Genomic DNA, 17,605 nt, shown 5'->3' on the forward strand with positions numbered 1-17,605 from the left:
CAGTATACTGAGCAATATGCTGTGCCAACTTACTCGACCGCCTCGTATCCATGGCTTCTGTCTAATTTGTGATGTGTCTTTTCTCTGAAATGCCTTTTCTTCCTCTCTGCCGTGAAATATATTATCCATCCTTCAAGATCCATTCAAATGTGAAAATTGGAACCACGCTCTACACTGTCACCGCTCTTCCCACCCCACATGCATGACACAACCACACATAAAATCTACCGTTAGATTATCTACTACACCCATCACCACCTTTTCATCGCCAGCCATTCCCACCCCTGTAGCTCATCGGAGCCCCTGAGTGGCCTTGTAACTGACCTTTCACACTCCATCTGCCCTCTTACCCCAGTTTATTCTTACTGGTTCTGTTAATCTTGAACGATTCAATTATACTTATTTTTCATATTGATAATAAAGTTTACTATTTCCTCATTACCTACAAAGTTAGGGATGAAAGGCTCCAGTCTGGCATTCGACACTGTGGCATTACTTAGGCTTCCTTTGATTATAAGCAATAGAACCGACTCGGGCTAATACAAGCAGGAAAAGACACAAGCTAGCTTACAAAATTGAGGTTCCAATCATTTCCCTTTTTTGTATGATTCTCAAAATGCTCATCCTCAGAGACTGTCTGATTCAACATATTTCCAACTCTTATTAATAGGGTAAGAGGGGATATCGACTGAAAAAACACCTATAATTATACTTGGGGGAAAGAGAGTTATTTTAAAGCAAAATTAGTGTGCTATTACCAAAAACATAAATGAATGTTAGGGAGAAAAACTAAGAAATGTCCACTACACCCCAAATATGGCCCCAACCCAATTTAAGTAAAATTGGAAACAATGGAGAGGAATTCTGTGCTTTCTTTTCTGAGACATCAGAGGTCAAGTGGGTGAAATAACCAAGGAAACTCATACATGATAGTCTCAGGGAGCTCAGGGTTGGAGGAGAAGGGAGGGTAGTGGTTTGAAGTAAATGCTTGAGTCAGTGTGGAATGATTCCAGAAGTCATGTGCATTTAAGGGTCCACATAAGCTGTTTCCATTTTTTTCTGTTGGTGATCAATTTCCACATGACTACAATGTCCTTTGCCAAACACCCCACAGTATCGTATTTGTAAATAAGTTAACCGTCATAATAGAAGAACAGCCAGAATTTTATTAGGGAGAAGGTCAGTAGGGTAACAGCTACTTCAGCATCTTTAGGAGGGTAACAAGTCTTCCACTTCCAAATTTAAGAACGGCGCGATAATCTCCCGTAGTTCCCACATCTTGCGGCGCCCAAGCACGGTGGGGAGCACGCTTTCAAAGATAAAAGTAGCATCAAACAAGAGTATGTAACAGGAAAGTCCCGTGAAAGTGAGGACATAAAACATGATGAAAATCCTCAGTGCACGTTTCCTGCAAGGAAAGAAAACATCTGTGTAAGAACATTCTGGAAAAAAAAAAAATCCCACACGGAAGTGACTCCTGGCTCCTCTGCCCAGGTAGCTCTTCAAGTTAAGTAACTGAACTTCTCTTGACCTCAGCTGACATCTGCAAAAGGAACCTGGGGTTGATGAGCACTGACACTCATCTTAGATGGGCCCTGGTATTCTAAGATTCTATAGACGTGGAACAACGAGCGGCCTCCATACTGCGAGGCTCTTTCCTCTGCAATGCTCTTCTCACGGATGAGCGCCGTCTCCACCTCACCTATGAAGTATATGATGCCTATTGGGGAGAAAATAAGACACAGGGCAGTTAGATTATCCTCAGACACAAAATCAAATGTGACAAATGAAGTTCAGCCCTCTCTATCCCCCATGTGTCCTGGCATCAGATTTGCCCTTCTTAAGTAATACAAGTTTTTCCAGGTTTTTGAGGACTCCTCCTTCTGGGCTGGGCCTGTGATGGATTTTATTTATTTGCTTTTAAGTCCTTGCATTATTATTTTCTAATTATAAATGAATTACATGATGAGGGTAGAAGATCTGGAAAATCCAGAAAAACACCAGGGAGAAAAGAAATGTCACAGAGGATCCAGTTACCTGGAGATAATTACCATCTAGAGCACATTTCAGAAGAGAACATCTGGAGCACAGTTAAAGCTAAGAACAGATATATTTTGTGCCCCACTCGGTGAGTTCTATAAACCTCAGCCCTGTTTGTTGGCATTATTGCCACTGGCTACCTCTTGGTAGATACACAAATAATTGCTTCTACTTCACACATTCATTAAAGAGCCAGTGTTCTCAATGTACTCTGTTAGGAAGAGGCTGTGAGGGCCATTAACAGGAAGCAGAGATGTGCTGACCTCCAGCAGCACTAAATGCAGATCTGTTCTTTCTCACAAAAATAAAAACAGCTCACTACCAAAGCATATCTAGAAAATAAACATTTTATTCTTAAATTCTAAAACTAATCACTTCAGAGATACTAAAACTGGAACATTTACAAAGAAACACATTTCACATTCATTTTTAAGAGGAAAATACTTTTTTCTAAATTACAGATAGTTTAGAAAATGAATAAACTATAATCCCATCACTCCTATACATTTTTTTCCTTGTTCTTTCCTTCCTTTCTTCCTTCCATTCATTCTTTCTTTTTTCTTTTCTTTTTTTTTTTGCTTGGTTGTTTTTGTTGTTGTTGTTGTTGTTAGAGTGTATCCTTCAGTTTTTTTCTTTGCTACAGTGAACTCTCTAGGTTGCCCTGACCAGGGACTGAACTCACAACCCAGGCATGTGCCCTTACCGGGAATCAAACCAGCGATCATTTGCTTTGTGGGATGACACCCAACCAACTGAGCCACACCTGTCAGGACTCAAGCATTTTTCTTAGCAAAACATTATACCTGCTAAATAAAAATAAGTTTTTTTTTATGATATTACATGTACAGAACCAAAAATTAGTGTCATTAATAATTTTATTTTAAATTTATCTTCTGTAGAGAAAACATATTCTTTTGACATTTGAATACTGTATCTATCTATCCATCTATTTGTCAAGTCTTGACATGCATAAAATCTTTAACCTTTTCCAGAACGTTCGCATTACTGAGGTGAATACACAGGGGAGAACTATAAGGGAGCTGAGAGTTTGGGGGTAAAACAGTATTAGGAAGAGGCCACCCTCTGAAGCTAAAAACAGCAAAACTGATACATAATGATTGACTAAGCCTGCAAAATACACCTCCTGAAACAGATAACGTATAAATGTGCTCAGTGGAACTAGTATGTTTCCAGTTCTCTGCAAGAGATTGTACTAAATCTTGGGAAATCTTAGCTACGATGTAATGATGTGATAAAAGATGACCAATGCAACTGGGTAGTAATCTGCCCATATAACACAACTGAGTGATAATTGAAAAGTATTCACTTATTTGTCTATTTGTTTTTGAAGTATAACTCACATTCCATAAAGTATACGGTTCAGTGGATTTTAGTTTGTTCATCAGCCTATCCAGTCACCACCACCATCTAAATTCAGGAAGTTTTTATCACCCCAGAAAGAAAACCTGCACCCACGAAGAGTCCTCCCTGTTTCCCATTCCCCCAGGCCTGCCGACCACTAATCTCTTTTCTATCTATGTGGATTTTCCTGGTTTGAACATTTTATATGAATGGAATCACATAGTGTGTGGCCTTTTGTGTCTGACTTCTTTCACTTAGCATGATGCTTTCAGCAGTGATCTCTGTTACAGCATGTATCAGTAGTTTATTCTCTTTGTGGCTGAAAATACTGCGTTGTACTGATGTACCACATTTTGTTTACCTATTCATCAATTGATGGACATTTACATTGTTTCTACTTGTTAACTATTATGAATAATGCCACTGTGAACATTCATTGTCCAGGTGTCTTGTGGGCATATATTTTCAATTTGGGGGGCGTCCCTAGGAGTAGGTCATACGGTAGCTCCATATTTAACATTTTCAGGAACTGCCAAGCTGTCTCCAAAGTGGCTGCACCACTTTACAATGCCACTAGTAATATCTGAGGGTTTTAAGTGCTCCACATGCTTGTTATTGTCTGTCTTTTTATAGTTCTCTTAGTGGTGTAAAGTGGTATCTTGTGATTTTGATTTGCGTTTCCCTAATGGCCAATGATGTTGAACACCTTGTTATGTGCTGGCCGTTTGTATATCTCCTTTGAAGAAACATTTATTCAACTCCTTTGTTCATTTAAAAAATTAGGGTGTTTGTCTTTTTGTTGTTAAGTTGGAAGAGTTCTTTATATATTCTGGATACTGTAATCCTTAATTTACAGGGTTCTGAAAAAGTTGATTTTTCCAGCTCTCTCATTGATTTTATGGAATAGGACATTTTCTAGGGTTTTTACTCAAGCATTTTCATTGACATCACTCCTCACTTATTAATTTTTGTTGAACATGATTAACATCTTTTATATTTCAAGTCCCCAAATGACCAAGATTTCAGCCTTCAAGTAGCCCATGGAGTATTAGGAGACATATTTAAAACAATTTAATTGCAATAATATGCTGTGGGCTCTGTGTCAGGGTTACATGCAAGGTATAATGAGCACAAGGAAGAGGGAGCTGGAGATTCCCTCTGGGTTGATGGGTGGGGCTGATGAATCTGAATGGACTCGGATATATATAATTGTGTGGCATCTCTAGAAAGGAATTCAAAGAGTCAGAATCTGCCAGTATGTATGCCTTGAATACTGTAAAAGGGAGAGGCATCTTGCTCAGCAAACAAAGGTTTTTCGAAGCTGCTTAGCAGGTGTGTGTCTTTGTGGAGGTAGCTGCATCGCAGTTTGCGACACTGCCCTGTAAAATTTATGTACATATAGTTATCTACAGCAATAAGAAAGAAATACACATCCATATCTGTATATCTAATGCAAAATGCAATGGATCTATACCTAAAATAAGAAGAATACCATGGCTTTTAAAGAACACGCAAAATTTATAAAAGAAGATGAAACAAATATTTAGTTAACATGAAGCAATTTAATCTTACTATAGTTCATACATATTAGAACCTCTGTCCAGACCCCAAAAGCTTCTTTTTCCAACTTACCACATTGTAATGCTAGGAGGAGAGTTCCGCACTGAAGGGGGTGGTGGAGCCTGGAGAGGCAGGGGCCCCATTTCTTCCAGACCCATTTCTTCAGGACTCTGAGGGTCTGTGTTCCCTTCCTGCATTTGGTACGTCCCCAGCTTGGTATTCAGCACAGTCATGTCCTTGCAAAAGTTCTGGAAAAAAGAACATACTCACCTATTATTAACAGAAAGAGACACAGTGACAGAGTAAGTTAGCATCATGGTATAACATTATTCAAAACCCACATGCTAATCTTCACTGGGTTATTCATGTAGGAAGATAATTATCCTTGTACTGAATTTATCTATTAAATTGGTTCATTTATGTAGAACATATTTATTGAGCAACTCCTATCAGGCCCTGTTCTGGGATACAGTAGCTACCAGAATAAACAAGGAATGTGCATTCTATTGCATGTGCATTTTTTAACAAACTAGACGAGGAATTACATGTGTGTTTACAACACCTAAACACATATGTACATTAGATATTATGAATTAAGATACATGCTAGGCCTGAGCATGTAGGTCAGTTGATTAGAGCAACAACCCGATATGCCAAAGTTGTGGGTTCAACCCCTGGTCAGGGCACATACAAGAATCAACCAATGAATGCATGAATAAGTGGAACAACAAATCAAAGTTTCCCTCTCTCTTTTTTTTCTCTCTCTCCCCCCATCCCTGCCTCCCTTCTTTTTCTAAAAATCAATAAAAATGTTTTTTATTAAATGATACATGCTAAAGAGAAAATAAATAAGGTGATGAGACACAGTAGCTAAGGTTTGGTGGTGGACATCTACTATAGAAAGTGGGATGATTAGGCACCTCTGAGCAGGTGACAGATTAATTTATTTATTCATTATTTCATTCACCCATTTATTCACAGAAATTTAGTCATTTTTCTGACTAAGGGAGATTAGGGAAGGTCTGGAAGAGATGACATTTGAGCTGAGCCTTGAAGAATGGGTAGTATGTATATACGAAGGATAAGCTCCAGGAGGAGGAGACGTGGGAACAGCCCAGGGGTGTGGGGTCTTGGGACTACGCCAGACCTGTGAGACGTTCTGTGGCCCAAAGCAGAAAGCCAGGAGGGGGAGAAGACAGCAATAAGTTTGGAATGAAATCAGTATGTCGTATATTCTTAACTTCTTAGGAAAGATTTACCTCTATTTTTATGTGTATATTTAAATCATTTAATTTTATCATTATTTGAGCTTGTGTAACTGTGAAATCTTACCTCTATTCTTGCAACGAGTTTCTCCTTTAATTCGTGAGCTTCATTACAAGCGTCAGCCTGAAAAGATACCCACAATTTGGTGTAAAATAGAAATTCTATTTTTCTGGTTTACGATAAAATGTCACTCATTTTGACACCACTTAGTTGTAAAGTGGCTTTAATCACACTTGCTTTTACTCAGTAAAATCTTTGCTCTTAGAACAAATTCATAGTGTGATCATAATAAATTGTAAGAACTAAAAGATTAATGAAATTATTTTCAATGCTTTAAAAGTATAATTTGCACAACAGTTGCTTATTATAAATCATCTTTTTCTCTTTTTATTACTCTTTCCTTTCTCCTTAAAAACCACCTACCAGGACACTAATTACAGACACATAGTGTGCTTCTGAAAAAAATATATGATTATATATCTTTTAAAGATTTTAAAATTTATAATATATAAACCTAAGCCCTTATTATATTAGTCTGAATAGTTGGGCCTCATGGTTTAGCAAAAGAACCCTCCATCCACACTGCTTCCTCGTTCCTTCCCACTCTCCCACAGGCTGCCAGGCAGAGACGACAGATGGCTTTGGTTGGTTTCTATCAGGAAGATCAAGAAACAGGATCAAAGCAAACCTTCCCTTTCTAAGACGCAAATGCCAACTGCACGTATGTCAGGAGTAAAGCATTTTAAAGGTTTTAAATGATTAGAAATAAATAGATTTGCCACATAACTGGAGTTACAGCAGGCACAACGATGTTCTGGGGTTCAGGAAAGATGGGATCTAGAGAGAGGTGCCTTGTCTTGACACTGATTTTTAAAGAAGGATTTGCCAAGGCAGTGAAGGTAAAGGCTTCTGGGGCACAGTTCGCAATGGCAAACATGAATTATGAAGCCCCAAAGTTCCAACAAAATGAATTTAATAAATCTAAAAATCAAATCCTGCATTATATAAACTGTGAAAAGGTTAAATAACATCTAGCTGCACAGAATGTTTTTAAAGAAAAAATGCTAAGTGAAAAAAGGCAAGTTGCAAAATAATATATGTAACATAATCCCATTAAAATATAATATGTAAATATATGTATAGAAAGATTTAAAAGAATATGAGTATATTAAAATGTTCATTGTGCTTATCCTTGAGTGAATGGGATTATTTTTCATTTTTTAATATGAAAAAGTTTAAGATGAATAAGTATGTATTACTTTTATTAAAAGAAAAAAGATATACATGTATTTATATGTTTGAAATATATATTATTTATATGTTATATATACATATGTGTGTTTATATATATTTTAAAAGATTGTATTTATTTATTTTTAGAGACAGGGGAAGAGAGGGAGAGAGGGAGAGAAACATTAATGTGTGGTTGCCGCTCACATGCCCCCTACTGGAGACCAGGCCCACAACCCAGGCATGTGCCCTTACTGGGAATTGAACTGGCAACCCTTTGGTTCACAAGCCAGCACTCAATCCACTGAGCCTCACCAGCCAGGACTACACATGTGTTTATATTTTTAATGGGAGAGCAGGAACAAGACTGGTTCTTTTCATCTGGAAATATGGGTGACCCACTTCACATTTCTAAGTTATGCTTTTCTGACAATGAGGGTATAGATTAAAAGACAGCAAGTTCCATTTTAGGTCTAAAATTCTATCCTTCATCAAATTTTAGATTCCATTCACTAAAATTCTCTAAATATGAGCTTTCTTTGAAGTACTGTTTTTCTTCCTTAATTGTAAAGTCATTTTATCATTACCTGGACAAAGTTGTTATCCATTTCTCCTAATTGCTCTTTAATTTCCATGATCTTCTCCTTTAAAACAAAGGGTATAAAACAAAAGTCATAAAGAATAATGTATGGAATTAAAACAAAGCAAATGACGATTTTTAGAAGAAAGCTAATTCATGATCAAAAAGTTTGAGAAGCTTTTTTTCCTTTTTTTACTCTTCCAGGTGCTGATCTCCAAAAATCAATGTTAAATTAAACCAATTGGATATTACTAGCCATATCTGTGTAAGAGGCCATTGAGCTAGGCATTGTGCTGGTTGTATGCCAGTAATAAGGGTATTTGTCCTCAGACAGTTATATAGTGCACACCCTTCATTCATTACCAACCTCTGAATTATGAGATTCAATTATGTAAGAAAGAGCTGTGATATGGTAATCATAGTTTGCTGGTGCCCTGGCTTGTTTATATAGAAACTGTTTTTACACAGTACTTACCAAAGGTAGCTGAGACTGGGAGTCAGGCTCAGAATGAAAGTCTAGTTGTCCATATGGAGATTTCAGAAAGCTTCATGGACTAGGGGACTCCACAGCAGGCAACACCCAAAAGCCACCTGGAAGGCCTTTTCTTAGCTTAAAACTCTTGTTTCTGGTGTGTGTGCACGTGTTTAAAGGCTTTTACCAAATTTCCCTCTCGCTCCATTTACGGCTTGCTGAGTCATTCCACTTCTTCGCGAGAAATGAATGAGCCAATCCATGTGATATCTTAAAACTTCATTAACTTACGTCTCCTTTCATTTTCCTAAACTTTGTTTGCTGTTCTCATACCTGTTTCTAACAGTGTTCACTGTTCCCTTCACTGGAATAAACCTGCAGCCATTATTGACCTCGTATCTGTAACAATTATATTTAAAGTTTCTTATTCATTAAATTACTGCCTGTGTTTTTATGCAGGCTTTCCCGTCAGCCATTAAACCTATTGAGGACAGAACTTGTGCCGATTTTTTTTAAGTCATGTTTATTGAGGTTATAATGTATATACAGTAAAATTTACCTTAAAAAGTGGACAATTCTATGAATTTGGACAAATGTATACTGTCATATAATCACCACCACCACAAGGTAGGGGATATTCCCATCATGCCCCAAATTTCCTGTGCCCTCTGTCAATCTCCTCCTGCCTTTACCCACTGGACTCTTGCAACCACTACTCCACTTTCTGTTCCTACTGTTTGCCTTTTTCAGAATGTTACATAAGTGGAGTCATGAAGTGTGTAATCATCTAAGTCTGGCTTCTTTCCCTTAGCACCATGCCTTTGGGGTTCATTCATGCTGCTGGATGACTGAGAAGGCCATTCCTTGTTGTTGCTGCGCAGTATTCCATTATACAACCTTTGGTACAATTTATCCACGTATCAGTTGGTGGATATTCGGGATGCTTTTAATTTTTAAGTTTGTGTCTATTTTTTTTTAAGTACATACACAGCTGTGGAACTCCAGAGAGAATCTCCATACATATTTGTGATGTCTTTTCCTTTCATATTATCCCAAGACCTTATTGGTTTGTTTTTTAATCTCACTTTCATTTATTTTTGTGCTTTTCTATCTTTACCCTCACTGTTTTGATATCCATCCCTCCCTAGCCCTAACTCCTGTTGAAATCCTCATTCCTATATAGTACAGATGACTTTTGGAGGGAAGTTTCTAAGGCAGAATATCTCTTGACCTTTGTCCTCTTCCTTCTTTCCATGGTTTGCAATTTGCAAAGCCTAAGGATAGTGGAAAAAACTCTTGACTTTTCAACTAGCACAAAATGAGGTTGCCACTTTAAAATGTTTAACTGTGACTTTAAGAAGTCACAGTTGAAAGCAATTTTTTCCTTGTTAATAAATCTGTGCTGATCTGCAGATGGCTTTTAATATGTGATGGGTCTAAATAGCATTACTTTTCTACAATAAAAAAGATATTTCTCCATGCTCACTTCTTCAGCACTTATACTAAAATTGGAACAATACAGAGAAGATTATTAGCATGGTGCCTGAGCAAGGATGATAAGCAAAAAAGATATTTCTGCTTTACTTCTTCCAAAATCCACTTAATTTAAACTCTTTGGCTTAAGCTAAAGCAGAGGCTGGAAATTTCAATTAAAACGGGAAGCTAGATACAGGCTTTTTCCTTTTGTTAGAGGAAAAAGTATCAGTCAAGGCTCTAACATCTAATTTTTCCCAGCGTCGATCACTATGTTTTTAACAACATTCTATGACTCTTTATAAAGGAAAAAATTAAACCTGTCTCAGGAAAGAGGTTCTAAGAGATGTAAGAAGACTAAACAAGAGAACTTTGGCAATAGTGAAAACTAACACAAGAACTCTTCATGAAGAAAACAAAGACAGAGGCAAAAGTATCTTTTATATTCTTCACTAATATTTATTTCCTGACCGTCTTGTCTGTACTGTTAGGTGCTGGGATACAAAGATGAAGAGTGTTCCCTTAAGTAACTCATCATTATTGTAAGATGGGATCAAGATATAAACCTAACAAATTTGCCTGAATGATTTTCTAGGCAGCATTTAAAAGTCTAGCCTTTTTATGTCACTGGAGAATATCATGCAGGCGAAAGGTGCTCAGAACTGACCACCAGGTCACCTTCCTCCCTGTGAGCAAAAGTGGGTTTTAATCCTTGTTATGACCTGTTAAACAGCACAAGGCATGTCGGAGTCCCCACAACCTCCCAGACTGTCCCTTCCAAGCCTCCAGCTCACCTCGATGTTTGTCCCCTGATCAGGGTCAAGGTCCTGGTGTGACTCCAGATTTCCAATTTGGCCCTCCAAGGACATCACCTCATTTAATAAGCTGCAAGAGACCGAGAGAGGGGCTAAGTCTGGGGATTAAGAAAAATCACCTAATGGATAATTTTTTTGATCTTTTCAGAAAGATCCATTTTAATCTTTAAAAAAATGAAATCCAATTCCTATATCAGAAGACTCTTGGGTAGTGATTGTGTTGGGGTGGGAAGCCATAAATGCAATTCAAACAAGTTAAAAAAAAAACAAACTCTAAATAAAATATTTTTAATTTTTTCCTTTCTTTTATTGTTGTTCAAGTACACTTGTCTCTATTTCCCCCCCAACACTCCCCCTCACCCCAGCCATCCCCACTTCCTACCTTTGACCCTACCCCCCTTTGGTTTTGTTCTTGTGTCCTTTATACATGTTCCTGAAAACCCTTCCCCCTTTTCTCCCCATTGCCCCCTCCCACCTCCCTTCTGGTTACTGTCAGTTTGTTCTTAATTTCAATAATTTAGACAACAGTAAAGAAGTGTACAATCTAACTAGACATAGGAGCAGAAAATTTAAGTGATTGAAATGGCAGCTTAGTTAACTTTCTAGAAAAGAAACACAGAAAATCTTTGGGATTCAGGAGTAGGCAAAGAGATCTTAGGCCTGACACCAATAGCACTACCCATAAGAAAGAACACGGATGAACTGGACCTCATTAAAACGTAAAACTTCTCGTTGGCCAGTGACTGTTAAAGGGGTTTTCATGTCACATATCTGGCAAAGGTCTCATATCTTGTATACATGAAAACATTATAAAACTCAACGTTAAAAATCTCTCTAATTAGAAAATGAACAAAAGACATGCACAGAAATTTCTCGAAGAAAATATATAGATGGCAAATAAACATGTGACAGGATGTTCAACATCATTAGCCATTAGAGGCTTGCAAATTAAAACCACGAGATATCACTACACGTGTAACTTACCATATAGCTAAGGTGAAAAATAGTTATAACACCAAATGGTAGTGGGGTTGAGGATGTGGAGAAACTGGATCACTCTTACATTGGTGATAGGAATGTAAAATGATACAGCCACTCTGGAAAATAATTTGGAAGTTCCCATCAAAACTAAGCTAAAAACAGACTTATCATATGACCCAGTGATTTCACTCTTGCACACTGAGAAATTAAGACTTATTTTCACACAGGAAGTTGTACATGAATGTTCAAAGTGGCTTTTTCATCGTAGCCCCAAACTAGAAATGGCCTTAGCTGTCCTTTGGTGGGTGAGTGGTTAACCAAACTATGTGCATCCATACTGTGGACCACCACTCAGTAAAGGAAGGGACTACTGATACACGCAGCGACTTGGGGGAGCCTCAAGGAAATTATGCCAAGTGTGAAAACCAGTCTCAAAAGGATGCATATTGCAAGATTTGATTTATGTAATATGTATGGGAAAACATAATTATAGAAAGCAGATTTGTTGCTGTCAGGGGTTAGAGACAGGTGAGAGGGAATGAACGGTTGTGTCCACAAAGAGGCAGCACAAAGAAGATAAAAAGCTTACCACAGCGTTGGGGAGGAGCGACTGGGCCAAAGGAAAAAGGACTCATGAACGAGGACCACAGTGTGGGGATTGCTGGGGGGAGTGGGCTATAAGGGGACTAAAAGGTAATCCAATACCTTTTAGGGACTAAAAATATACAATAAAGATCAATTTTTTAAAAAAATCTTACCACAGTGAAATCTCTAGGCAATATGGATTCCTGGTGAGTTCAACAAAACTTTGAAGGAATAGCATATTTTTCACACTGTAAGACGCACCGGACCATAAGACACACCTAGGTTTTAGAGGAGGAAACTAGGAAAAAGAAACCCACTCCACCACCATCCCCCACCCCGCCCAGCAAGCCAGGTAAGCTACATTCAGACTATAAGATGCACCCCCATTTCCCTCCCAAATTTGGGGTGGTGTCTTATAGTCCAAAAAATACAGTAAATTATTCTATTTCTACACAAACTCATCCATAAAACAGGTGGGAAAACATCCCATTTTTTTCTATGAGGCAAGTATTATTTTTATACTAACACTACACATTACAAGAAAAAATAACATAGGCTAATATCTCTCACTAACCTACATAAAAAATTCTACTTTACTAAACTGAATCCAACAATATATAAAAAGGATAATATATTATGACCAAGTGGGGTTTATTCTGGAAATTCGAGGCTGGTTCAGCTTTCAAAAATTAGTCACATAATTTACTATGTCAACAGACTATATAAACAAATTTTAAAAATCGTTCATAAATACATCAAAGACTATTGAAAAAATTCAGATCATTCTGATATTAAAAACATCTCAGTAAACTAGGAATATAAGAAATGTTCTCAATATAAGAAAGGGCATCTTTTAAAAAAACAGTTAAGCCCTGGCTAGTGTAGCTCAGTGAATTGAGTGCAGGCCTGCAAACCAAAGGGTTGCTTGTTCGATTCCCAGTCAGGGCCCATGCCTGGGTGTGGGCTGGGTCCCCAGTGGGGGGTGTGCAAGAGGCAACCATACATTGATGTTTCTCTCCCTCTCTTTCTCCCTCCTTTCCCCTCTAAAAGTAAATAAATAAAAGCTTTAAAAAGAAACAGTTAGTACCACACTTGGTGCTTTTCCTTGCAGGACTGAGAATAAGGTACATATGCCCACTGTCTGTCATTCCACCTATTCAATACTGTACTAGAGATTCTAGCTGATACAATGAAAAAAGAAGTAAAAGGCAGGCAGATTGGAAAGGAAGATAAAAGCTGTTTCTATTTGCAGATGATAGAGTTATCTGTGTGGAAAACCCAAATCACCTATGAAAACTACTGGAGCTTACAAATAAGTTTTGTGAGGTCACAAGTGCAAGGTCAACATACAACAATCAACTTTATTTTTATATAATAGCAATTAATAATTAGAATTTAAAATTTTTAAGTACCATTTATAATAGTACCAAAAACATGAAACACATAGGCATAAATCTAACAAAATCTAAAACATTTGTACACTGGTTACTACACAACACTGATAGAAGGAATCAAAGATGTAAATAGAGATATTATACTCTATTCATGAATTAGAGGAGTCTATATTGCTAAAATACTGATTATTCCCAAATTTTTCTATAGATTAAAGGTAGTTCTAATAAAAAATCACAGCAGAGTTGACAAGCTGATTCTAAAATCTACATGGATGGCAAGAAAAGAAAAAGAAAAATGAAAGAAAGAAAAGAAAAAGAAAATTCAAATAATCAAAAATGGTGTGACTTTTTATAGTGTCTTTATTCATAATTGCCAAAGACCCTAAATCTGCAATTAGTAAATGGATAAACTGTGGTATATTTATATAATGGAGTACTAGCTAGCAACAAAAAGGAACAAACTACTGCTATACGTGACAACATGGGTGAATTGCAAATGCTTTAGGCTAAGTGAAAGAAGACAGACTTAAAAGGTTATGCACTGCATAATTCCATTTATGTGACAGACCAGAAAAGGCAAAACTGTAGGGACAGAGAGAAGCTCAGTGGTCACCAGCGCTTAGCCTGGGGAGAGTGGCTAACTATGGAAGGCATGGGGGACTTGGTGAGTGATGCACGCGTTCTTTGTCTTCGCTGTGGGGGCTGCCGACTGGATGCCTTTTTCAAAACTTGCAGAACTGTACAATGAAAAACAATTTTACTGTATGTAAACTACGCCTTGATTTTTAAAATGGGAAGAAAATTTAATGTATAGGATTTGAATGAAAACCACAGACTCCTCTAAAAAGCAAATGTTTTATGCTTTGGAAGAAAAAAAGATCTATTTTTGATAGGATGGTCAGGAGAAGGCCGCTGAGAAGAGACGTTTAACCGAAAGGCGTGGTGATGTTTAACTCCATGTGGAGGTACTGGACTGAAAGGTGAGAAAATGCCCGGGGGGAGAGGAGCCCTGCAGTAGGGAAGATTCGGAATGTGGCAGGATGGTTCACAAGGCGAGAAGTATTTATTTCTAAGAACACTTTGCATTTATTGTTTATTTTGTACCAGACATCGTATTACATTCTATACCTACAGTAGATTATTTAGTTCCCACAAGGCACCAGTGAGGTGGCTGTCATTAGTCCCTTTTATACAGAAGATAAAAGTCAAGATTTAGAAAAGGCTGATTAACTTAGCCAAGAAATGTCGGTGTCAGGATTTAAACCTGGGTCCCTCTGACTCCAAAGCCCTTTCTCTTTATACCAGTGATTGGATAAACAATTTTATTTTTGATTTTTTGGCTTCATCTTAAAATGTTGCATTTAAATTCAGATATACATTAAACAAATATGCTTTAATTTTCTTTGAGGTTAAACTGGTCAGATCCTTCTAAATAATACAGGATAAAACTCAAAGATCATTGGGGACCTGAAGACCTCCCACTGATATCTATCGAATGGCATCAAAGAAAGAACCTATAAGGGAAATCATTCCCTTAAGAGAGAGCAAAGATACTGGTAACTTTGATGTAAGCTTTGAGATTTTGTGATATTCTTCTCTTTTTCTTTTATGTTAGAGAAAGCAATACATTTTAATTTTTATGCTTATTGTTTTTTACTGAATTTATTGGGGCAACATTGGTTAATAAAATTGCATAGGTTTCAGGTGTACGATTCTACATCATCTGTATGTCATATTGTGTGCTCACCACCCAGAGTCAAGTCTCTTTCCATCACCATTGATCCCCTTTACCCTCTCCCGCTTCCCTCCTCACCCTCCTTTCCCTCTGCTAATCACCATACTGGGGTCTGTGTCTATGAGTTCTTTCTTTTTTTTTTTTTTTGCTTAATCCCTTCACCTTTTCCACCCAGCTACACACCACACTTCCACTCTGACAGCTATCAGTCTGTTCTCTGTACCTATGAGTCTGTTTCTATTTTGTTTGTTAGTTTATTTCCACATAGAAGTGAAATATGGTACTTGTTTTTCTCTGACTGGCTTATTTCACTTAGCATAATATTTTCCAGGTCTATGCATTCTGTTGAAAGAGGTAAGACTTCCTCTTTTCTTTTACATGGCCAAGTAATATTCCACTGTGTAAATGTACCACAGCTTTTTTATGCACTCATCTACTGATAGGCACTTGGGTTGCTTCCAAATCTTGGCTGTTGTAAATAACACTACAATGAGCACAGGGGTACATATGTTCTTTCAAATTGGTGTTTTGGGTTTCTTTGTATATGTTCCTAGATGTAAAATCATTGGGTGATAAGGCAGTTGAATTTTTAATTTTCTGAGGTATCTCCATACTGCTTTCCCCAGTGGCTGCCCCAGTCTGCATTCCCACCAACAGTGCACGAGGGTTCCCTTTCTCCGCACCCTCCCCCAAACTTGTCTGTCGGTTTATTGATGATAGCCATTCTGACAGGTGTGACACGAACTTCTCATCGTGAGACTTTATACTTCTCGACCTAAAGACTCTCCTAAAGACTTTACCACCTTAAACCCAGAGTTCTAAAGTTTGTGAGGCTATGAAAATTTCGATTATTTTCTGACCAACCCCAACACTCTACATTACCTCTTCACTGTGTTTTCTGTGAGGGTTATTTTCTGTATAATATTGTTAATTTTCTTCATCCAGCCCACGTGATCAGCTCCAAGCTCTTTCACTTGTAGACCCATCTGTGTGTTCCAGTGGTTTAGCTGGAGAAACACGTTCTCCTGACTCCTGCAGAAATATTATTATGATCAGTTTTAAGGTAGAAATGGCCCCAAACCCTGTTCCTTAGAATGGCAAATTGGTTTGCTTATTCATTTCCTGTCACCAAAATAGGACAGATAAGCAGTTAGGCCTCAAGAAAGAAGCTTGGGAATTTATTTGATATCCATTTTAACAGATCTTTGCAAGGCTAGAGAAAATAAAGCTCATTTTACATTTAGTAAAAAATAGATATCTTTTTCATTTTCCTGCATAGAGTGAATGTTAAGTATCGACTTCAGGGTAGTGGTGGCATTTTAGGGGGATGGAGAGGAATACAATAGGGAAAGGGTCTACAAGAGCCTAACAATATTTTTAATGATAATTACAATACTTATCATATCTAGACAATTATCTGGGAGTGGTACGGTTCTGCCTATATGCTCGGAAATGTCCTAACTCTGCCTTCTTGCTGGAACTTGTAGGAAGCTACTTGTGCACATGAGTGCTTCATGGTTCAATTCACGTGTGGGTTTTAAGTCTTCTGGGCTTTCCCTAAGTTCTCGGCTACATTTCATTTTCCCCTCCATGAAACATTATTACATGTTCCCTCTTGCATGAGTCAAGGCTTACAGTTCATGGGTGTTCTCCTCTGAAAACAGCAAAGACGTGGACACTTGAGGATGCTCACACTGAGCACGATGTGTTTCTTGCTCATCCTGTTCACTCTGCAAGTCCTGGTCATGCTCAGCCTCCAGTTCCAACATATCCTGATGCCGATCACGAGAGAAGCAAAGCAGAACAAACGGGCTATCACAAGAGGTGGTGGTGGTCCCTCTAGCCTACCTGTGCCCCTCTCTAGGGGACATAGCCCTCTCTGAGTCTGGAGCCTCCTGGTGCATTTGTAAGGTGAGGAGACATACTCTCCTGCTCCGTTGAGAGAGGAAGGCTGGGGCAGTGACAGGCAGAACTCCATGTCCACACACACAGCTCTTTTCAGTGCTGGGGAGAAACAGAATTCCATTTGTCCATGGAGTCCAGCACTCCACTCCAACAAGATGGCTGGTCTCTCCAAGAACATCGGTGTCAAGAGAAAGAAAAATGGGATGG

At 38.0% G+C, this 17,605-nt stretch overlaps 1 protein-coding gene and 1 non-coding gene across 2 annotated transcripts; one reads left to right on the forward strand and one right to left on the reverse strand.

The window, feature by feature from the left end:
* Positions 1-1,209: 1,209 nt before the first annotated feature.
* On the reverse strand, positions 1,210-17,262 carry SMCO2 (single-pass membrane protein with coiled-coil domains 2). The gene is made up of 6 exons (XM_053919918.1): positions 17,129-17,262; positions 16,376-16,525; positions 10,778-10,868; positions 6,295-6,351; positions 5,035-5,210; positions 1,210-1,408 (listed from the first exon to the last, which is right to left on the reverse strand). Exons 1-6 carry the CDS (start codon positions 17,260-17,262, stop codon positions 1,210-1,212), a joined length of 807 nt encoding a protein of 268 aa, XP_053775893.1.
* LOC112318714 (U6 spliceosomal RNA) lies at positions 9,989-10,098 on the forward strand. Its single transcript, XR_002976242.2, has one exon. It is a non-coding gene; the product is annotated as a U6 spliceosomal RNA (small nuclear RNA).
* Positions 17,263-17,605: the final 343 nt, after the last annotated feature.

This window comes from Desmodus rotundus, chromosome 3, assembly GCF_022682495.2.
Source record: "Desmodus rotundus isolate HL8 chromosome 3, HLdesRot8A.1, whole genome shotgun sequence".
NCBI lineage: Eukaryota > Metazoa > Chordata > Mammalia > Chiroptera > Phyllostomidae > Desmodus > Desmodus rotundus.

What these genes read in the sequence shown, in the direction of transcription:
- SMCO2 (XM_053919918.1), bottom strand. Translation starts at nt 17,262, where the DNA reads ATGTTGGAACTGGAGGCTGAGCATGACCAGGACTTGCAGAGTGAACAG. An exon ending in ATCAGGGGACAAACATCGAG is followed by an intron (nt 6,352 to 10,777) that starts GTGAGCTGGAGG and finishes GTATCTTTTCAG; the next exon opens with GCTGACGCTTGTAATGAAGC. An exon ending in CCTCCTAGCATTACAATGTG is followed by an intron (nt 1,409 to 5,034) that starts GTAAGTTGGAAA and finishes CTTTCCTTGCAG; the next exon opens with GAAACGTGCACTGAGGATTT.